Below are 22,700 nucleotides of genomic sequence, written 5' to 3' on the forward strand. Positions count from 1 at the left end.
CAACAACCACTTCTACGTCGGCCTCAGCTTCGGGCTCAACCAACTCATTCTCTGGCAAGTCCTCTCTAAAATGAATGAAATGCATGCATACATTAGAGATGATGCCATGAGTGCAAATGCTCGTGAAATGCATGGAGAAATAATAGAAACAACAAAGAATGAATTATCAATAGAACAATCTAACTAAAAACAGTAACAATCATATATGAGAGATTATTTTACATGATAAGTCAAAAGCAACCATGAAATTGCAAGATTAAAATCATTTGTTGAGCAAAAATTATGAAATAAATTACACTGACATAATACAACAATAAAAAATTATGAGAATTAGATTCACATAAAAATTAATTTTCAATACGGAGATATATAATAAACAAGACAAACTACCATTAAGCACATTAAATCATAAAAGGAATGGAAATCATACAGAAAAATATGAATATCATTTTTCCTAGGATCTACACAGAAAACATGGCTTACCAAAAGTGGTTTCAACATTTTATCATTTTTATGCTAATTACCATGCTAATAAAAATATTTTGAAACAGCATGAAAACTATATATTCCAGTTATACAAGTTGTAGATTTGGAGCATAAATGATAAGTAGAAGCTAAAAGAATTGGTTTCAAAAATTTTGGAGCATCACATGATTTATAAGGCATTTAATATGTCTAGAACAAAATAAATTATAGCACCATATATACAACAGGAAAATGCACATAATGATTTTTGAATAAAACTATATCATAACAAGAACACAACAAAATAAGTTTCACATTTTTAGCCTTTTTTAACATATTTCTATGTGTTTCCAAAGTTTGCGGCCATTTAAGTCTAGGAAACCAAGGAAAATCGAGGTTGTTTGCATCTAGGCCCCTAAATCTATTGTACTCTTGCACTTGGGTCCCTGAATCTTCCCCGTACCCCTCTTCTCTCTCTTCTCTCAGCCACAACACACCAACGCACATAGGCACGAGGCGGCGGCGCACGGCCGATCGTGGCCTTGGTCGACGACGGGGGACGGCACGATGCCACATGGAGCAGCATGGCGCGGCGGAGGATGGCAGGCTGCGCCCCAAGGCTGCAGAGCTCACCAGGCAGCGGCGCAGCGACAAAGAGGAGGCAGCTGCGTCAGAGTTTCATAGGTGGCGGACGAGCTCGTCGGTGAGCACCCTGCACAAGCGAGGAGGGCAGTCGGTGAGCAACAGAATGGGTTCGCGGCGTTGTGGGGGAGCTGTAGTTGCGAGGAATTGGCATGAGGCTTACCGACGACAACGGAATCTATCGGCGATGGTGGCTGCGTGGGAGAAGGTGGCGGCGGCAATGGTGGAGGAGGGGATTAGGGTTCGGAGGAGGTCGGCTGGGTGCTTAAAAAGGCGAGGAACGGCGAGGGTAGGGGAGGCATTTCGCGTGGGTGAAGCCATGGTGGCCAGTCCGGCGACAGTCAGCCTGCGAGCACCGCTGGCGCTGCACAACCAGCGAACGAGGAGGCGCGGGAGAGGAGGAAGGAGCCGCTGATGAGTGGGTCCAGCGAATTCAAACTATTCAACCTTCCCCACTTCAAACAACCTAGCTACCGGCGCTCAAAAATCCTCAAAAATACTCATTTGAAAGATAAAATCACAAATAAGACAACGCCACAAGAATCACCTTCATAGCTGCTCAGATTTTCACACAATTGACAAAGGAAAACAGCTAAAACTGAAACTTAAGTGAATTTTTAACAAAAGCAAACATCACTGAAAAATTAAAAATTAAGTAAAAATACTTTAAATTCATCACATTGCACCTAGTATTTAAATAAAATAATAGGGAGCACATTTGTACAACAGAAATTTGAGTTGCTTCACAAAGTTAGATTTAAACAATAAACAACAATTATATGAACTTAACAAATGCATGGCATGATGCTCAATTATGCCCAAATGATACTCTGATTACATGCTATTGATGTTTTGGACATTTGGGTCGTGACAATGCAAGACGAACATATTCTCTAGGATTTGCTTCATCTTTTGAATCTCCAAAACTCTAGTGTTTATATCTCCCTTCAAGGCGCCAAGCTCTCTAGTGATGGCTGCTGTCTTATTGATTAGTAGCTGGGCCGCACCCAGGAAATCAACAATAAAAGGCTTGGCCATTTGAGCAGTTGGGCCGCACGCTGCGGGCTACTGATTTGTAGCACATCAAGCATGCGACTTGACGTCTCTTTATACTAGTATATGTAATCTATAGCTGGGATTGGAGAGCATCTCCAGCGTATTGCTTGCATTCCATTACCAAAATACTTTCTTTCTCCCTTTCCAATAGTTACTTTTGTATTTTTAGTGATCACCGTTGTAGCATACTACCAAAAATCATCTCCGATACCTTGAGGATTTATTTGTTTTTCTTTTTTCCCCACTTCTTCTTCATCTCCCGCCTCCCCTTCTTTCTTCACTGCGCAACCTACCCCCCTTGCCACCTCGCGACGGTGGCAGCTGCTCAAATTCGCCGCCTCTCTCAGCCTCCCCCGCGACAGCGGCGCCCTCTCCCGATGCAGCGGCCGCTCAGATCCGCCACCCCTCCCGACTTCACCTGCGATAGCCACCGGTTTGCCCCCTCACCCGTGGTGCTCCACACACGCCCTCCCACAGCTCGCCTGCGACGACCCCCGAGCTCCGCACCGCCCGCACCTAGGGATGCGGCTGCCTTCTCACCTCTGTGTTCTCCTCCCCGTGGCGAGCTTGGTGCGCTAGGAGGAAGGACGCCGCATGGCTTGTTCACGAGCTCTACAACCAACCATGGGACGCCCACGGTGGAGGTAGGCAGCTCGTGAATACCCTCCCTCTCCGTTTCTCATCTAGGTAGGCTCGGGGTGTGCGGCGGTGTTCTTTGGCAGCGGCCTCCGTGGCTGAGTGACGGCGCTAGGCGGTGGACATGTCTGCGCACACGAAAATAACTGTAGATAGGGGGAGAGTGCTGGAGAAGGCTGCTTTTTCCCCTACATCAAGGGGGGGGGGGGGAGTTGAGTTTTTGGCAATTGCTGAAATTTTTTAGTATTGGGGATCTGGTTGGTAGTCTGCTGGAGTTCTCTTCCATCTTCAAAATCTCCTAAAAGATAGTTTTTTAGTATTAGGGATGAATATGAGCAATCTGCTGGAGATGCTATGGGAAAATACCCAGCGTGCATGTGCATCACGATTTTGTCCACACAGAGAATTAACAAGGGCTAAGCCAGTCATCGCCAATGCATCAAGAGCTGACAAAGTCTACTGCAGAAGTTGGTCTTTTACTGAACTTTTGGAGCCCAAATATCAGCGAGGCCCTATAAAAGGGGGCAAGATGGCCACACCTATAGGACGTTCCGAAGCAGATATCCTGCACAATCCGTTTGCTTTTCCTATCACTCTCCTCGCGGGTCTCCAATGGACTCAGCTTCACGTCAGCAACAATCCCAGACGAACCATGGCGTTGAGCTTGTCATCGCACCAACGTTTCGCTTGTCCGACGATGAGGAAGACGAAGAAGCCAGGGAGCTCCTGCTGGACGTGGGCGGGCTACTCGCCGGCGGCGGAGCTGCTGGGGCGGCGGCGCCGGCAGCGGCTGGTCCCCCCAAGATACGGGTGCGCGAGCTGAGGCGGCAGGCGGCGGGCGGCCAGGAGATCCTGCGCGGCGTCGACCTGGACGTGCCGCGCGGCGTGGTGATGGGCGTCATCGGGCCCAGCGGCAGCGGCAAGTCCACGCTGCTCCGCGCGCTCAACCGCCTCTGGGAGCCCGCGCCCGGCGCCGTGCTCCTCGACGGCGCCGACATCTGCGGCCTCGACGTCCGCACGCTCCGGCGAAGGGTCGGCATGCTCTTCCAGCAACCTGCCATGTTCGAAGGTACGTCGCGTACTCCGGCCAGTACACTCCGTTCCCTCTGCCTAATTGCCTTTTATTCAACGAGAAAAGACCATTTGAACTCTGTTCGCTTGAGCTTATAAATCACCAAACAGTGTTTTTCTCTCATAACAAATCAGCCGTTTCAGCTTTTCAGTCGGCTTATAAGTCCAGCCAAACAGGTCAATGCACGCACCTAGACCGTACGATCGGGAATCGACACTCATGATCACAGCAAGAGCCAAAAGGATGGCTTTGGACCTTTTGGAGCTTCCCCCTTGAAATTGAGAAAATCTCTTCGGGACTCAAAATGTCGAGAAAATCAAAATCATACACGTCCACTATGACAGTACACATATGGTGGTTCTTGCATCTTTTAATTACTTTCTTTTTAAAAAGCACGTGTTCTCATGGCTTTTTCAGAAGAAACTAATTATTAATTATAAAAAAGAAACTAATTATTTGCTACTTTCAGAGAATAAATCCATATCTTAGTTTATTTGGACGAGTCCAAAACTAAGTTAGGGGTAAAGATTTGTGTGACCAAGATTGTTTTTGTTGAATGTGTTGTCAGCTACAAAATGGAAGTGATTCTTGCCAGCCTATATTTTAGGTCGTTGGCCTATTATAATCGCATTTGATAACATCATCCGAAATTGATAAACTATAGATCTAAACATAAACATAGAGAAGGTGATCTTGAGTATAGCGCGAAATTAAATTGGCGCAATCATTAAGTTGTCATCATTATAATGTCTTATTTGCCATTTCGGTAGTGCCGCTTTGCAAGCTAATTTGCTTCCTAGATATATTCATCAGCATTTGTGGACTGTACATGTATTAGATCAAGAGCATTACCGCATTAGCGATTAAAAAACTTTCCCACTTTGACAATTGTGAAAGTTAATTAGCAACGATGATAATTAAATACTAATTAATCCATCTCTGTTCACAATCACTTTGTCTAACATGATCTATAAAATATAACACTAGCATCCATTGCAAAAATTAATAAAAGCTACAAAATTATAGTGTCGCAGAAACACCTTTTCAAGCAAAAGTGCTCACTTGATTTGGAATAAATAAAAGAATGAAGCCTTGAAGGTCTCATTTGAGTCAAACACAAAATGAATCAGATGGGGGTGTTTGGGAACACCGTGCTAAACTTTAGCACCTGTCACATCGGATGTTTGGATACTAATTAGGAGTATTAAATATAGTCTAATTACAAAACTAATTGCACAGATGAAGTCTAATTCGCGAGACGAATCTATTAAGCCTAATTAGTCTATGATCTGACAATGTGGTGCTACAGTAACCATTTGCTAATGATGGATTAATTAGCCTTAATAGATTCGTCTCGCGAATTAGACTCCATCTGTGCAATTAGTTTTGTAATTAGCTCATGTTTAGTCCTTCTAATTAGCATCCGAATATCCAACGTGACCCTGCTAAAGTTTGAAAGCGTTGAAGTTTCTTTTGTTATGGAAGTATGGGTGACGCTAAGCACGATTTTTGTGACATCATTTTGCTCGCAGATGATGACAGGTGCGCGCACGTTGAGAATTTTAGGCCTTGTTTAGTTGCCCAAAGTTTGGAGGTGCAAAATTACTGTTGTAGCACTGTAGCACACTGTAGCGTTTCGTTTGTATTTGTGAATTATTGTCCAAATATTGACTAATTAGGCTCAAAAGATTCGTCTCGCAAAGTACAACAAAACTGTGCAATTAGTTTTTGATTTCGTCTACATTTAGTACTCCATGCATGTACCGCAAGTTTGATGTGACGGGAAATCTTCTTTTTACATAGTGTTAAAGTTGGGAGTTTTGAGGAACTAAACATGACCTTAGCTTGAAAGGTGTGGCAACGATGCCTTAGATTTCTTGGTTTCAAAATGGGATTTAGGCCTTGTTTAGTTGGGGAATTTGGGAGGTGCCAAATTACTGTTACAGCACTGTAGCACACTGTAGCGTTTCGTTTGTATTTGTGAATTATTGTCCAAATATTGACTAATTAGGCTCAAAAGATTCGTCTCGCAAAGTACAACAAAACTGTGCAATTAGTTTTTAATTTCATCTACATTTAGTACTCCATGCATGTACCGCAAGTTTGATGTGATGGGGAATCTTCTTTTTGCATAGTGTCAAAGTTGGGAGTTGGGAGTAACTAAACATGGCCTTATTATTAGCCAAAGGACGGTTTTGACATAGTAAAGCATGGACTAGGACTGACAGATCTGACCTTTTTCTACTGACGTGTTCTCCTCAATTATTGCCGTAGTACTCCCTATATTAACAAATAACTGACACTTCAGATTATCTTAGATCAACCTTTCTAAAGTTTTGCTGTATATTACTTTTTATGTCTTGAGTTTTGATTATTTTTCAAAATGATTCGAGTAAATTTGTCTCGAAAGCGTACTAAATATTTTAACAAAAGCACTTGTAAAAAATTATGGTTTAGACATTGTCGATATCTAAAGAATTATTTATTTGTGACTGAAGGGTGTACATGATCTTCGTTTTGAGAAGTGCTGTGCAAATGAACAGTTAGTTAATGAAATCGTGTCGACTGGGACGAGCAAGAGCTGGTGGCCTCGGTGAATTTAGACGGGCTTTCATTCTTGTCGTTTGATAGTCATTAGTAAGCACTCAAATATACAAAACCATTCTGTTTGATTATTGCTTAAGCAGGCACGCAATAAATTCTTTAACAAAGATTCTGGGATTTCATAACACCACGTGAAGGTGTACATTGACTTTTTCTGTGAAATCTACATGCCGTTTTCATATCAATTGGATAAAGACTTGCTAATGTCATTTGAATTGTTCCTGGCACACATCATCAGTTCATCAAGCCTCCAGCAACTAGGTGATGGTAACCTTTTGCACTAAAAATTAGCCCATTCCAAGCAATAGAACTAGAAAGAGAAATATTTTCTTAAGAAAGGATGGTATGCCTGCTAGCGTCTAAAGAGTATACGCTGTGGAGTCTACTGCTTTGTTCTGAAAGAGCAGTCAAATGTTTACCGACTCCTTTCTCAAATTAAAGCTCCTTACCAACTCCTTAACTAAAAAAAGGTGAACGCTTTGAGGAATGACACAAATGGTGAACAAAAAAAAGAGAGAGGATGCGTACCATATTTTTGGGAAAGAAAAGAGTATAAAACTGCTGATAACTTCATCCCCCTCCCGAAAAAAAGACAAACTTTATTCAGAGCTTTGTAAGATTGGTTTGATTTGTCTTTCTAAGCTACCTGCTACGCCAGGAACCGTGGCGTACAACGTGCGCTATGGGCCAAAGCTGCGTGGCAAGGAGCTCACCGAAGCCGAAGTGCAGAATCTGCTGAACCTGGCCGACCTGGATCCTGCCATGTCCTCCAAGCCGGCCACCGAGCTGTCCGTCGGCCAGGCGCAGCGCGTCGCCTTGGCACGCACGCTCGCCAACGAACCCGAGGCATGGGCGCGTACACACTCGTGCTTCTTTCAATCCCTTCCATTGCTCGATCAGACGATCACTATGGAATCTCATGCTCTTGCCATTGCTTCTGAGATGATCTTTTTCTTGTATTGCTGCAGGTGCTCCTGTTGGATGAACCGACGAGCGCGCTGGACCCCATATCCACACAGAACATCGAGGACACCATTGTGCGGCTGAACAAGACGAGGGGGCTCACCGCTGTGATCGTCTCCCACAGCGTGAAGCAGATCCAGCGCATCGCGGACCTGGTGTGCCTCCTTGTCGCCGGCGAAATCGTGGAGGTTCTTCCACCGTCCGAGCTGTCTAGTGCCAAGCATCCGATGGCACGGCGCTTCCTCGAGCTTAGCTAGCTAAAGGTATCTAAAAAGTGGAAGATCGATAGAAAATAAATTTGCATCACATGTTCTTAAAACACATGGGTGTTAGAAAAAAAAATTCTTGAAAAAGAAATATAGATTGATGTTCCCGTTAACATAGATGTGTAATACTAAATCTTGGTATGATACATGCTTTGCACTTTGAAGCAAAGGAAGAATAATGTTTATACTGCAAGGTGTATGATGAGAGCTAAAAGTATATGTAAAATACTAGTATGGTTATCCAAGGATGTGTAAAAATAGTAATATATTGATGTTTCGTGTAAATTTGAGTATTATATTAAAGAATTAAATGTATGATTAGTACACAAATTAAACTTGGCAGATGGGTGCATTTAGGTGCATCATATCTCTAATTGTTCTTTTCGGTGCAGTAACTTGGCAGGTGGGTGCACTCTCTAATTGCTCATTTGGACATATCAACTTAGCAGGTGAGTGCATGTAGGTATATCATCATCTTTCCTAGATCCTCAAGTCCCTAGCCTAGCCACATAACATCCCCAAACTGCGTCTCTTCACATAATCGAACAACCCTCGAAATAAATGCCTCTGCATGCATCCACGCCCCACACATGTCATTGTTTTGAGGATGGAGTGGGGCACTAGCACACAACAGAGAGCAAGTCATGGTACAGGGTGCATGAAACGTTCACATACTGTCGCGCGACGCACTCCATCCTATAGGTGTCTGCATGTTCTTGGACGAGCGAGATGTGTCCATGTATCCATGTTCTTGGCACCAAATTACATATTTAAGTGTTCTATTTAAATTTGTAGTTTCATGATATAATTCTGAACTATGTATCTTTGCGAATGTTTTGCCAACTTATTTAGTTTTGCAGAAGTTATTTAATCTATCTAAATCAAATCAATACATTTGTATTCAATACCATGTCAAGCTAATTTGCACTGACGCGTTGGCCTATTAAACCATGGCAGAAGACAAAAAATTTCTTGTACTCCAATACTAATTAACCACCCTAGTCATCGAAAACTTCATCACTAAGTTGGAAGGCCTCGGTAAAAAAAGGCCTTCCTACATAGGTAGGATGAGATGATGATGCTCACCGTGGAGGCAGTTATAACAATGTTCTTAACAACGATTTGCACTTGGATGGCCTCAACCGGTGATGCACCCGCCATAATGAGACCTGTCATGGCGCCTGGGAAAGAGACCAATCCCATCGTCTTGGCGTTGTCAATGGAGGGGGCCAAGGCAATCCCCAGTGCCCTCTTCGCCTGTTGGAGTGTCGCCTGGAGTGGGGTTGCACCAAGAGCAAGTGCAGACTCCACCTGCAAAGAAAAGAGAAAAGATGGACGTGTAAATGTTTGCGATTTTAGTAGGATGATCATTCCACAAATTAATATTTATTTAGTTCACGAATCATAATATGTTATATGTGTTATACTTTGTACATTATGACACATTTGAAGCTAATTAGAGCTAGTTGTGATGTGATAGCCACCTATTTTCTCTATAGTAATGTTTCAAGAAACCCATCTATATTGTTTCATAGCTAGTATTAAGTCCCGCTAAAAAAAGAAGGGTTGTGCAAGCCAAAGTAAAACTCAAAGCATGTCTATTGCCAGATGGTGAACAGTAACACTATGCATCCTCTGTACTTTGTAGTTCCAACTTCTACTAACAAAACGCATGCATCTCACACATACTAGAAAAAGGAGTAAAACTCACAAGAAAATTGTCATTTTGTAATGTTGAAGAAAGAAGATTTAGCCAAGGGAAAGAAAATTAAATGGCACATGTCTCCAAGTTGTGAGAGGGCTTGTAGCTGACCAGGTTCTTTTCAATCGTCACATCCTCCTGGAGCTTCTTCATGGCGATACCAGTGACGGTCATGGCGTTGCCAACCATCAGACCGGCGGCAGGGATGATGTACCGTGGGGTAAATGGGAACACTTTGAGCATGAGGATCAGGATCATGGTGATCACCGTGCCAACCAAGATGGACACGAAAGAGATATACTTCCCGCGAGGGACCTGCTTCGCACGCTGGCCAGCCGTGTAGCCGGCAACTGTCACCTCTATGTGTTGATTAAGATTATCAAAGCAATCATAGCTGATTTTTATGATTGAAAGCTGACTACTATTCAGATTCAGTATACTAGGATTAGCAGTTTACAATAGAAAGATCACATGCAAAGAAGTGAGAAGAGCTAAAGTAACTTGACCTAGCTCATTCCACCCACAAGTAAACTAGCTCGGCACTCTTACTGGGATCAAAACCATCAACAAAACAAAAAAGCAACTGCTAAAGAACAAGACCTAAAAAGTATTCTAAGCGAGGAACCAAATCTTAAAGAATAGCAACTATATGTAAAAGGAACATCAATTGATAGTTTGATCAGGTACATACCATGAAGAGGTAGGCGAGGAGGATCCAGGGTGCGGTGTTGTTCTGGGTGAAGATGAAATGGAGCACGAAGCCAACAACAGAGAGCTGGACGACAATCACACACAAGTTTTAAACAAATAAACGAACTCAAAATCCAATTCTCAAAGGCCTCAGTTTCATGTAAAGACTCCAGCCCATATGGATCAGCATGTAGAGCATATCTGCAGCGACGCATGAACAATACAAACTGATGCTTGCAATCTCAACAATACAAACTGTCCCATTTAATTGTGTTATTCTACAACTGTATGTCAAGGGAAAAGCTAAACGTACCCTGGTAGCGCTACATCACATACATGATACATGGAAACCTTACATTGCATCAAACAAAGCCACATATAAACTGCCATTCTCTCCTTATAAATAACAGGTCCATCAAGAAAATAAACAAATCAGCAATAACACATCTCCATCTGTTTACGTGAGCACAAGAAGCAACGATCAACAAACAAGAAAGCAAACTATCAGAACACCCCATCAAAATTCAAACCACACATCTGACATCACCACTCAACATTCCCTCCAAATTTTGATCAGCTCAACTTGCCCGGGGGCTGTCCATGACGGTCTCGAACGCGCCCACCAGCGCCTTCACCTTGCTCTTCCTCTTCTCCATCAGCTTGCTCTTGGCCTCCTCGAGCACGTCATTGCTCCGCGCCACCTCCTTCTTCTTGGGCTGCTCCTCGTCCGACCGCTTCTCCATGGCCGTCTTCACCTTGCGCCCCTTGAACGCCATCGCCGCGGACTCCTCGGGGATCGTCGCCTGCGGCTTTGATGGGCCGCTCTTCTTGGCGGCGTTCACCGGCGTCACTGGCGCCGATGCGCTCTGCTGCGTCTCGATCACCGCCTTGCTCTTGCTGATGGCTTCTGCAACCGGCGTTACGGGCTCCGAAGCGCTCACCTGTTTGGCCACTGCCTCCTCGTCGCCGTCGTCGTCAGCTGCTTCTTTCAGTGGCGTTGTCGGGGCTGACGCGCTCGATCCAGCAGCCACTTCAGCCTCCTCGGCCACCTCCTCGTGCTTCTGGATAGGCGCAGGATTTGCTTCCTCTTGTTCTTCAGAGATCACGCTCGGTTCCTCCTTGAGTTCTTCAGAGATTAAGCTGCTTGCTTCCTTTGGCCGTTCTTCAGAGATCATGCTGCTTCCTTCCTTTGACAGTTCTTCAGATATCACATTTCTTTCTTCGTTTGATTGTTCATCAGAGATCACGCTCGTTTCAGAGTTCTCTGTGATCTCTTCTGGTTTCAGAGCATCTTCCTGTTGCCTCTCCTCGGCCTTCGTCTCTTCGACGACCTTCTCTGCCACTGTGCTGGTGGCCGGCTCGTCTTGTCCCACCGGTGTTGCTGCCTCCTTCACCGCGGCTTCTTCTACGACGACGGCCGGCGACTCATCCTCTGCATTCTTCTGGGACTCCGCCTCTGTCTCCGCAACCGCACTGCTTTGCGGCTTCTCTTCTTGCAGCTGCGGCTCCGGCGGCGCTTCCTTCACAGCCTCAGGCTCCTCCAGTATGGTCTTCTCCACCTCGACGGCCTGCTCTTCGTGATCTCTCTCCTCCACGGTGGCGATGTCAGTACTGACAGCCTCCCGCGACGACGTCGCTACGTGCTCTTCATCTTGAACACCACCTTCAGGCTCGTACAGGATAGGCTCCTCCGAGTCCACGGGGGTCACGGCCGGCGACGGCTCGGCGGGCGTCTCAGGCTGCTGGGACCGTGCTCTCGCCGCCTCGCCTTTGGCTCCGCCCTTGCCGGACGCCGCCGCCTCCTTGCTTTTCTTGCCGTGGGACTTGCTGGTGGCTCTGAGGGCGTTGGACGCCTTCTGCATCAGCTGCCTAGGCGACACCGCGGACCATCGCGTCGTGGATGACGACGCCGATGCCGCCGCGGGCGCCTTGGCCTTGTCCTTGGGAGTGATCGGCCGCAGCGCGCCCAGCGGCTGCGCCGGGGCCTTGTCGGCGGACCGCCTCGCCGTGGCGGCGGCGCCCTTGGAGCTGGAGGAGGAGGAGGAGGGCGACACCAAGGAAGAAGAGGACGAGGAGCTGTGCAGCGACGAGCTCACGGTGGGGCGGAGGAACGACGGCAACGGCTTGTCGGAAGCCGCAGCCGAGCGGCCCGTGGACGGGCGCGACGGGTCGGAGCTGCGCGGGCTCGACGGTGGCCTGCCGGCCCCGCTCTTGCTTCTTGGGCGCGTGCCGTCGCTCGACCGCGGCGACGGCCGTGTGGCCATGGGCGGCTGCTTCCGCTGCATAACAAAACGAAGCCGAGAGATTTGTCAGTTGTTTGTTGGAGCTTACTGCACGCTAACACGCATTTAGCCTGCTAATGCATGGCAGGATGAACATCGATTTGGGAGATTTCTAGTTTCTCAGCTCTGATTTTGTATATGGTTGACCTTGAGATGTTTCTCAACAACATGCATGCCATGTTTCCCTTTTTTTTGTGTATTTTCTCTCTTCACCGTTGTCTCTGTGACAAACGCTCCTGCCACGTTGTAGAACGAGCATTTGATGTTTTCTATTTAAAGGAAAAAAGTAATCTTTTGATTTGATGTCCATCTGCTCTCCAACATTGTCAAACCATTTCCACTCAAATTCAATCTATTGCACATGTAGACTACAATATTCTGTCTGAACTTTTGCTTGATTACCAAAAAAAAAAAACTGTTTGAACTTTGATCTACTGCAAATGTTTGGGTGTCGCCCTATTCTCTCATTTATTTGGGTGCAAATGTTTTATGATGATTCTTTTCATAAAAAAAACCAAGAAGGAATCATATTTTGTTCCACAAGCCGAAATACACGGTCAAGTTTCTCTTTTTTTTGTGATAATTTTCTTCGTTATGTCAAATAGGCAGGGGAGTTCTTTCGATTCTGTTGGAGAAAATGACTGCAACGGTTAAAGAAAAAAAAAGGCAGCAGAAAAAGTAATCCAGTTTGATGTTCTAATAATGTTTCTTGCCTAACTTTTTCTTTTTTTTGCGAATTTGTGTAACTCTAAAGCCAGACATGATATAGTAGCATGATAACATTAGATACGATAACGCATACCTGGAATAAGAACAAAGATGACGACAGCATACCTGGAACCCGATGAGATCAATTCATGGTTGCTTTCTCAACCGCAGGAATAATGAAGAATACGTCATACTAATCTAGTCTGGTTGGCATTGCGTGTCTCGAAACGAAGAGGAGTGGAGAAAGCGTCGTACCTTTGTAACCTTGAAACGGCCAAGAATGGCGTGGCGCGGGGGGAACGGGGGAGGGGAGCGAGGAGAGGAGGGCAACAAAGATGAGAAAAAGCCGGGCAATAGAGGAACCCCATGTTTGCAAACAGAACTTGTCAAATCCGTAGTTTAGAACTGTTTGGGCCGGCTACTAGTTGACACCTGGTGAAGCATCCGTCTCTCCAGCAGTTGCTCTCCGTTTGGCTATTTTTACACACCTCGATCTTTATCCATAGGGGGCTCCAAAAGAACTTTTTTCATATGTTGTTCACCTTCTCTGCCTTTCTGGACTGTAGGCATGCTAGTTGAGTTTTCAGGTCAAAATGGATTGCAGTTAGGTATTTGGTCATCTGTGGGGGTGCTTATGCCTAGTTTAGCTAGGTATTGCAACCGCTTTTGTGTGATTTTCGCTCGGTTTTCCATAATTAAATTAACTGAGCATTGTTCGGTTTGGCCTCATTTCCCTTACTATGAGGTAACTTCTTCTTAAATAATGCGGCAGTGCTCCAGCCTTTAGTTTAAACAAAAACAAAATGGATGATGCAAGGATGAATTTAGCAGCAAAAGTTCGATGTTGTTCCAGGAGATTTGTTTTTCTTCACTTTACTAAAGTTTGTGGCAAATTCGGGTGGAAAAAAGGTTCAGGAGCAAACTTTGATCAAGTTTTCAATTTTGGTAGGTCAAACTTTCACATGGAAGTGGTTGATCACTTGCGTTTCAGTTTTTATTTGAGGTACTAATTAACGGCTCCATGCATTCATGGTTATTTTATTCCTCGTTTAAAAAAAAAATCTTTGGCTCTCATGGACGTAGTTTCCAGGTTTTGGACTAGCATGGGCCGGTTGGGCCAGATGATTGAGCCGCACCACCAGATTGGGCTCTCATCGAGGTGGGAGGAGATCCACAAGAATGCATTCATTCATTGGTTATTCTCCCGCTCGATTGGGCCATTTCTCTGCCAAGCCCCATTATTGCTTCTCGGCCTGTCTCCTCAGCGTCCTCCCACGACGCCCAAGCAAGGCCGTAGAGGGACGCCGAAGGCCGAACTCGACGACACCAGACACGCGCGCCCCGGCCGTTGTTCCCCCGTTCGGGCGTTCCCTTGTTGTTGGCACGGCACGGCAGGGGCGAGGATTCCAATCTCCTCGCTCTCAGGAGGCGAAACCAAACCAAACAGAAAGGAGGATCCGCACGCGCTCGTTGACTCCACTCCAACCGATGCTGCTGCTGTAGCTGTACTGGTGGTGTCCAGCGCGACCCTCCCTCGCAAGCTGGGTACGCCTACTTTTGATCTGGCGGTAGCCAACAGCCGAAAGAAAGACGCACACGCACTCCATCCATCCATCCATCCATCGGGTCGCTTGCCGCCGTGGCTCGTACGTACCCACCGGCAAGTACGACGCCTCCATCACCCCCGCCGGGGCTCCGTCGTTGCCGCGTGGGCGCGCGCACCCAACGACACGCACGCACCCTTTGGGCGTCGTTGCTCTCGGCAGCCGGCACCGGCACTACCCGCACGGCCCAGCGCATCGGGGTTGCTTCGGTCCCGGCGGTCATCGTGACTAAAAGTCTAAAACAAGAGTATCTGGACGCGCACGCACATAACCTGCATGCATGATTCACGCTGCGGGATTGTTGGGTAGTCTGCCAATCTGGCTACGGCTTGTTTATCGCCACGCCCGGGCTCGCATCGATCGCGTCCTCCATGCTTTCTTTGTCTGCCACCACCGGGGGGGGATGCAATGCAATGCCGCAGCAAGCGGCAATCCAATCATACCCTGCAACCGGACGCGTTCGGCTGTCAGGCAAAAGCTGTTGCATCATTGAGTTGAGCTCCAAGCAAAGTCCCCGTGGATTCTTGCAGTTCCATTGAAGAATTCTGAATTCGACGACGACAGCTAATATAATGGCCTGTTAGTTCAGGTTCAGGTAAGCGCGCGACAAGGATTAGTGGACAGATGCCGTTGCCGTTGCATGATGATTGGCCTCGGACCAACGGACGCCAGGTAATGACATGCTGCTCGCTCATCGTCCATCATGGTCATGCTCGTCTAGTGGCACGGATAACTGACGACGTCCAACCACCTCTATCTGCATCATCGTCAGATATTCAGATTCAGAGCGAGCTAGTATTTTGTTTTGTCAGCATAACACCCAACACTTTGGGTAATTAAGCAGAGATTCCTCGCATGATTTCTTTGATTGGCAATGCCATGCAAAACTGCCTGAATGAAGTTTCTTGAGCCCTGAAGAATCAACCAATGTTCTAGCTGGAAAAAAAAAAGATGCAAAACTGTAGCATAACTTTGGTGGCGGGGAAGGAGGGGGTCCAATTCCTTGCAAAAAGCTGGTTGTTCCGTTTCGAGACAAGAAGCAATCATGGCCAAAGGCAAAGGACTACGCACTAGATGCTCCCTTTCACCAAAGGAAGGCACAACCAAAAGCCACAGGATGTGACAAAGACGGAGGCAAAGGAGACAGACGGCTTTGGCCTCACACAGGAGGAGGATTGCAGAATTCCAAACAAAGGCTTCAGTCACCATAGATTACGGCATGTCAGAAGAGAACCTCTTAGTTGCCTAGAATGCACATGCACACAAGATGATGGAAACTGTTGCAAGGATTAATGAATCATCAAAGATTATAAACAGAGAGACAGACAGCGTGAAGAACAAAGATTCCTTTGATGGATTAACATAAAAGATCTTTGCGGCCACTATGAATAACATAGTGCATGCCGTCATCCAGAACTCGGCTTACCTGGCCGGCCATTAGTCCTCCACCTCTCTTTCTCTCTCTCTCTATCTCCTCTTTAATGTGTTATTTGTTTGACGTATATGTCCACATACACGCTGCAAAACACACACACACACACAAATAAGTGTACACGCGTGCTACAGACATGCATGGAGCTTCCCCCTTTGGCGCCGTTACAAAGTGGATCCACTTTGTCAGGCTGTATGCCTCAATGCCTCTATGTTTCTTTGTTTAGTTCTTTTTCAATTAAGTATTTCGAAAAAAAAGTTCTTTTTTCAATTAAAAAAGCATAGAACTTATAATAAGGACACGGTTGCTGGTGCTGATTTGGTCCGACACTTGTCCCGGTATTGTGCATGAGCTACCTACTCCATGTATCATTTTTCTTTTCCATTTCATTTCGTCTAATTTGCAACTGCCATAGCAACTCACGTTCACAAGCTCTGTTTCGACCTAACCCTTCTGTCTTTCTTTTTAAAAAGGACAAAACCTAACCCTTTCTTTTCGGTATCTACTTAACTCTGTTGATATGCTTTGATTAAGAAGCTTATTTATATGTGTTAGCCTGTCATTCGAGCAGCTTGAATGTTTTAATCGAAATGATCCCAATATTTAAGCACCCCTTTGCAGTTGGTAGTTTGTACTTGCCGCTGGTCCCAGTTCCTTATTGGTCAAAAAATGACAAAGAAAAGGAGTTAACTCCTCACATCACCAGACCATCAATCACCAAATAAGCACCCTTGAAGCATACATAATCACAAAACCATATATATTTTTCCATTCCTATATCAAGAAGCAGGCTTGTACCAGAAACCTGCTATTCTTTTATTCTGAAAGGCACTGTTTACCACTGTCTAATGGATTCTAGAGGAAAGATTAAGGCGAGATTAGGACTTGAACAAGCCATGCATCTGTTTCATTTGAGAAAGGAGCAACTCATCTCATGTTAACCTACCTACTCATCTTTCTAACCAAGATTAACAGGAATTATATCCCATCTACATTGAACGATGAGGTGGATTAGGCACCTTATTAACAAAACAAACGCTAAGTATATTTAAACAAGAAAAAAGCCCATGTATTCAACCTTGAGCTATAGCCTTGATCTGTTTTTCAACCTTAAACTTGAAAAGGGTGTTCATTTTGTACCCTCGAACTACCAATTTTTTTTTCAATTTGCAACCCTAGGATGGTTTTATGAGTAGTTTTGGCATGCTCTTCTCCATGATACCTAGTTTTGGCATACAATCTAGTAGTTGCATGCTAATGAGGAAATGTTTGCAGCATCTCTGTGAGTTTGGAACAAGTTTTTTTGTTAATGCAGAGCAATCTCCAAATGGCCGACATCCTTTCCCTGCTCCTGCTTTCGAATCTTTCTGATGGAGCATTGCATTCTCTATCTAAAATTTGATCCATAGCCGATGATGGATGACAGGCCCCTTCAAAAGGACGGAAAATGATGGATGGGGCCAAGAAAGCTACTCCTACCATCTTTCAAAATTCCAATTAGAACTCAATCTTTTTCTTAAACAATTAAGTTTTCCTTTCCGACTTTACTTTAAACTGAAAGAAATTTCAAACGGATAAGTCACGGAAAAACCTTGCTCTGTCATTTTTTTTTGATAAAGGATTGCTTTGTCGATTGGTTTCTTCTGCTGAAATTTCCAACCGGCGGCGGCGGCCGGCGTTTAACCCGTGCTCGCGCCGACGCGGACAACCGGGTCCTCGTCCCCCCCCCACGAATCTCAACGGCGGCTGATCTCTACCTGACCGTGCGCGTGAGCCGCCCAGGCCCCCGGGTGAGTCACGGGCACCCACCGGTGAGTCCACGACGACGACGCGTGCGCCGGTGCGGCCCAGTCAGCGCCGCCACGTGGGGGCGAGACCGAGACGGGGCTTCGCTAACCCGCCGAGGGATCATCACGCCTCACGCGCTCACTCTGCGTGACGGCGACCCGACCCGCTAAGGCCGCTAAATAAATCCGCCTCGGATCTGACCAAATCGTCCCTTCGTTTGCTCGCCGTCTTGTCCGGCTTCCATTTCCTCCCGCGAGGGAACGAAAGGAGAAAAGGGGGAGACGCCGCCGCCGCTTCCGCTTCCGCGAGGTACGGCCATGGCTGACTTTGATTTGATGGGGGAGGGAGGAGTTCTAGAATTCGGAATCCTCTGATCGTTTCCTTGTTTGGTATGTTTGAATTTGGGGGGGGGGGGGGGGGGGGGGGGTTTGGAATTAAGAAGTCGTACAGGCCTGCTCTCTGTCTCTTTTTTTTTTCAAATGATTTGTGAATATATGTCGATTTCGATTCGAAGGTTGGGCATGGATTGGTTGATGCTCTGGTGCGGCTCGTTTCGACCTTGGATTGGTGTGCTCAGTTGTGTTCTTCCCTCTTTTTTCTTCCTAGTTTGGTATACCTGTTTGGTATGTAGGGAGGTTTTCTCTCCGAATATCAGAACTCAGAAGTAATCAACATGTGTCTGAGTTCAGTGGTAGAGCTGCGGGATGAAATTTAGTGGGCACCATCCTCTTGAAATTATTCAGAAGCCACTGCATTCAATCCGCCATGGAGGAATTTCGATAGTGCCATGCATATTTTTCTTTGAACTGGATGGAATACGCAGTGCCATATGTTAGAATTTCTTTCCGTTGGTGGATGGATGTTCATTATAGAATATATTTTTTTAAGAACCTGAAAGGAATTGCTTAGCATGGGATGCTAGATAGGTGAATGATGTTTCCACATGCTATCATGATCAATGGCCCAAGTGTTTTATTCAGCGTGTGGTCCCAAGAAATGCCTCTCGTTCGGCGTATACTGTATCACACTCTAACTGTAACTTCTACGGGTCTTTTGCGTGATATTGATGTGGTAATTTCATTCCTCTGAAAGGAAGGAGCCAGACAAGATCACAAGAGTACTATAGCACACAGATAATGTCCCCTTGTCCGTTTTGCTGTGGACAAAACTTTGTGATGTCGATTAACTTTTTGCTCTTAAAGGTGAAGAACAAATATGGTAATGATCAAAGATGCTGAGCTTGCTATATTGCTACAATGCACTAAATTTGTAGGATCGCACGATCATGGTAAATATAACTATCAAGGGGTGATGATGAATTTTGTTTTTTAAAAAATGGACTGATGGTGAATATTCTTAACTAACAGTAGGCCCAAAGTTGGTTGTTGCTATTGGAGATTGGTAACATTGCCTTCTCTACTGTTACTTTGCTGAACCGCATTGCGCTTATTCTTGTTTTTTTTCCAGTATGTCTTGCATGTGTGTATTCATATCATCTTGACCCTATTGTCCATTGCTAACCATTACCAAATTTGTGTTGCAGAATTCTAGCAAAAGTCTTCTGGAGAATAATACACCTCTGCATTGTGCTGCATTTTGGTATGGACGAATCTTCCAGTAGGTCCGCTGCCCCAATTGGGTTTCTTAGAAGAGGCTCTGGCATTTCCTTGAGAAATCAAAGCAATGAGGATAGGCCAAGCCAATACAACAATAGGCCAGGGAAGAGTACAAATCTCAATCCTGTGAAAGCCCGATTCACTGAAAATAAGGAGAAGCCAAGGTATTTACAGGGTCCATTCCATTCATCAGGCTCCAAGGCCTCATCTGTGAGCTCTTCAAAAGCTCCTGTTAGAAAATATCACGATGAAAGGCAAAAAAGGCCCTTTTTGGCAGAGGCAGACATTGCTGAAAGCAGCAACGGAAGAACTGAAGTCAGACGTCTACAATGTGGCAAGAAAGCTGTTGCTAATGAACATAGGCATCCATACACACAGAAGGGTACATCAGGAGGTTCGTCATCCTCAACATTTACTGAAGGAGGCTTGCCAGAAGAACATGATCTTGGAGTTTTAGACTTTTCTGTTTCTTCAAGGAGTTCTGCACGTACTATTGATTCTGGAAATACTGCATTGAGTGGTATGGAACATAGGCAAAAGGATAGAGAAGAATTGAGTTCAGGTAGACCTCAAGGTGCTTCCACTTTTGTTAATCGGCGTACTGTACCTCAAAGTTTCACCACTGGTGCCAAGTTATCAAGTGCCCCTGGTACCACCAGTACTGCACTGCAGAGACGTGGTCTAAAAAGCCTTGGTTGCACTTCAATATCTGATGTTTTGCCTTCAGGTTGTTCTTCTTCTGATTCTGTTCACAATAGGAGGGTTGAAGTTACTAAGAAGAGAACTTCAGATGCAGGAAGTTCTTCAAGATCAAGGGGAATAAATGAACAATCTAATTTAGGTCAGCCACGTGCTAGTTTGCCTAGACCTAGAGCTGCTGAACAATCAGCAAGGACCAATAGCACAAGTGTTCAGGATTCCACAGATTCAGTAAGGACTAGACGACCTTCTACTCTGCGTGCCAGGGAGAGGATGCCGGGTGAAAGAGAGGACGGTGTATTTGCTCTTCGTGAGACTGTTACGAGGGTTCGTCGTCCAGAAAGAGGTCATTTTCCCACGGATGACATTTCCCCACAGAGACTAGCAAGACCCTTTTATGGAGAATTGCCTCATGCAGTTTATTCATCTAATCGTCAAGGCTCAAGTAGTCGGACAGCAAGGAGGAGGTCTCCTTCTCATCCTGAAGAAAGGCCTCAACAAATGTTCCACGGTCTTTTTGGGGAGAGAGATGGCTACAGACACATAAACATGGAAGGAATTGCAGAGGTTGGTTTGTATTACTTTTTAAATGCATTTTCTGAGTTGTTAATTTTCATTTGCAATGAAATTGATTCAAGCTATGTGCATTTTTTTTTGTGATGTAGTAGTAATTGTGATATCTGCAATGTTTACTCTCTGTAGGTGTTGCTAGCATTGGATAGGATTGAACATGATGATGATTTGACTTACGAGGTTCGTCCTTTACCTTGATATCCATTTCTTTCTTCTTTTACTAACTTTGCACTGAGATGTGTTCTGAACAAAAAAAAATGGCAGCAATTGCTGGTGTTGGAAACTAATCTTCTTCTGAGTGGCCTTGGCTTGCATGATCAGCACCAAGATATGAGATTGGATATCGACAATATGTCGTATGAGGTATTACTTGCAACTTGTTGTCTCCATTGTTTGTCTGATTCAATATCCTTAGGAAAAATTTAAATATTTTTGGTTCGTTGGTATGTAATCTGTCTCCCTTTGTTTTCTCTTTCAGGAACTACTAGCTTTGGAAGAGCATATTGGCTCAGTGAGTACTGCCCTTACTGAGGAGCAATTTGCCAAGTGTATCAACCAAAGTGTGTACGAAGCAAGAAATTCAGATAGAGATGGGAACAACATTGAAGTAGATGATGTCAAATGTAGCATATGTCAGGTATTGCTTTGCTCAAGTATTTTTAGTGTTCAATCATGGTTCTAAATTCTGATGAAAAATTGATATTGTAACTTGAGTACTTGACGGTATACTTCTTGTGTTCAACCAATTTCCTGGGGGAAGACATGCACTGCATTAGTGCCTTGTCTGACAAATGGCAAAGCATAGGCTAACTGGAAGGGGAACTATGTACTTATGAATTGGAATTACATAGGTTGCACACAAAGCAAAAGAACACAAGTATCATGCTGTGGAAGTTTGTGTCTAGGATTCATGTCTCCCCCCATTCTAAAGCTTCTATGTGTTCCAATTAAGAAAACGAATACATATCTATGTACTTTGCCTTTTGACATGTAATGTTCCTTAGCCATTGCTTATTTAAGATAAACAACTATCTACCTGGACCCTAGATGATTATTGTTTTCTGCATCCTGTACTTCTGAGTAACACCGACTTAATGTTCCAGGAGGAATACGTTGAAGGAGAAGAGATTGGTAGGATGCAATGTGAACATCAGTACCATGTGTGCTGCATTCACGAATGGCTAAGGCAGAAGAACTGGTGTCCAATATGCAAAGCTTCAGCAATACCATCAGAGGTGGACAAGGGAGACGCGTGAATCTTTTCTCAAACTCGTAAATAGTGCGGATTTGTTAGTAGACACTGTAGATGCTGACGAAGTTCACTCCAATTTGTGAATATGATAGATCCTCCCTCTCCTGTACATTTTGTTACTGCATCTTTCCTCTTCATAGCACATCCTCGATAGTAGTATGGTCAGAAACTAGAAAATAATGGGAGTTCTCCCTGTTCTTAAGAAATGGTTCTCCTTGATTGAAATGTTTGGCACAAAAACATTCCTGCTGAAAGGAGATGTGTTCATGATTGTATAAGTGGCTACTGTGATGGCTGTAAAACTTGTGGGGAGTAGAACAATGGCAAAGTGCATCTCAGCCCTCAAAATAATCTGTAGATACTGGTGCAGTAGCGGTGCTGAGAAATTTTCTGGGCAACACTTCTTGTTCTCCACTTTGCTTGCACTATACTGCTGACTACAGACTAGTTTCTTCAGTCTGTCACTCGTATTCCTACTACTCTTGTGAACTTGGATACCGTTCCTTGCTGCGCTGCCTGGATATGTGGTATTCTTTCTGGTTGATATTCATATATCTTATCTCCCATGATGTTCTGCGCAAACTACTATGTTAGGTTTTTCTACTAGATAAAACTGCACCATAGACTGATTTGCTGTGTTGGTCTCAAAG

At 45.0% G+C, this 22,700-nt stretch overlaps 3 protein-coding genes and 1 pseudogene across 4 annotated transcripts; 2 read left to right on the forward strand and 2 right to left on the reverse strand.

Annotated features, from left to right (window-relative positions):
* Positions 1-3,360: 3,360 nt before the first annotated feature.
* LOC101773789 (protein STAR1) lies at positions 3,361-8,421 on the forward strand. Of its 2 annotated transcripts, XM_004966086.3 has the most exons (4): positions 3,361-3,868; positions 7,134-7,321; positions 7,444-7,701; positions 8,097-8,421. In XM_004966086.3, exons 1-3 carry the CDS (start codon positions 3,412-3,414, stop codon positions 7,693-7,695), a joined length of 897 nt encoding a protein of 298 aa, XP_004966143.1. In that variant the 5' UTR covers positions 3,361-3,411; the 3' UTR covers positions 7,696-7,701; positions 8,097-8,421. The 2 variants fall into 2 exon arrangements, with proteins under 2 accessions (XP_004966143.1, XP_022681548.1); XM_022825813.1 differs by lacking the exon at positions 8,097-8,421 and having other exon boundaries at positions 7,444-7,968.
* A 259-nt stretch (positions 8,422-8,680) lies between these two features.
* On the reverse strand, positions 8,681-10,486 carry LOC101759611 (annotated as a pseudogene).
* Positions 10,381-12,489, reverse strand: LOC101760014 (muscle M-line assembly protein unc-89). The gene has a single exon (XM_022826196.1). The coding sequence runs from the start codon at positions 12,379-12,381 to the stop codon at positions 10,675-10,677; it is 1,707 nt and encodes a 568-aa protein (XP_022681931.1). The 5' UTR covers positions 12,382-12,489; the 3' UTR covers positions 10,381-10,674.
* A 5,593-nt stretch (positions 12,490-18,082) lies between these two features.
* Positions 18,083-22,460, forward strand: LOC101774193 (E3 ubiquitin-protein ligase MBR2). Its single transcript, XM_004966087.3, has 6 exons — positions 18,083-18,219; positions 19,454-20,792; positions 20,928-20,978; positions 21,063-21,161; positions 21,277-21,435; positions 21,902-22,460. The coding sequence occupies exons 2-6, from the start codon at positions 19,512-19,514 to the stop codon at positions 22,052-22,054; spliced, it is 1,743 nt and encodes a 580-aa protein (XP_004966144.1). The 5' UTR covers positions 18,083-18,219; positions 19,454-19,511; the 3' UTR covers positions 22,055-22,460.
* The last annotated feature ends 240 nt before the right edge of the window (positions 22,461-22,700 follow it).

The sequence above is a fragment of the Setaria italica genome, chromosome IV (genome assembly GCF_000263155.2).
Source record: "Setaria italica strain Yugu1 chromosome IV, Setaria_italica_v2.0, whole genome shotgun sequence".
NCBI lineage: Eukaryota > Viridiplantae > Streptophyta > Magnoliopsida > Poales > Poaceae > Setaria > Setaria italica.

What these genes read in the sequence shown, in the direction of transcription:
- LOC101760014 (XM_022826196.1), bottom strand. Translation starts at nt 12,381, where the DNA reads ATGCAGCGGAAGCAGCCGCCCATGGCCACACGGCCGTCGCCGCGGTCG.
- LOC101773789 (XM_004966086.3), top strand. Translation starts at nt 3,412, where the DNA reads ATGGACTCAGCTTCACGTCAGCAACAATCCCAGACGAACCATGGCGTT. An exon ending in GCAACCTGCCATGTTCGAAG is followed by an intron (nt 3,869 to 7,133) that starts GTACGTCGCGTA and finishes CTGCTACGCCAG; the next exon opens with GAACCGTGGCGTACAACGTG. An exon ending in CGCTCGCCAACGAACCCGAG is followed by an intron (nt 7,322 to 7,443) that starts GCATGGGCGCGT and finishes GTATTGCTGCAG; the next exon opens with GTGCTCCTGTTGGATGAACC.
- LOC101774193 (XM_004966087.3), top strand. Translation starts at nt 19,512, where the DNA reads ATGGACGAATCTTCCAGTAGGTCCGCTGCCCCAATTGGGTTTCTTAGA. An exon ending in ATGATGATTTGACTTACGAG is followed by an intron (nt 20,979 to 21,062) that starts GTTCGTCCTTTA and finishes AAAAAATGGCAG; the next exon opens with CAATTGCTGGTGTTGGAAAC. An exon ending in TCAAATGTAGCATATGTCAG is followed by an intron (nt 21,436 to 21,901) that starts GTATTGCTTTGC and finishes TTAATGTTCCAG; the next exon opens with GAGGAATACGTTGAAGGAGA.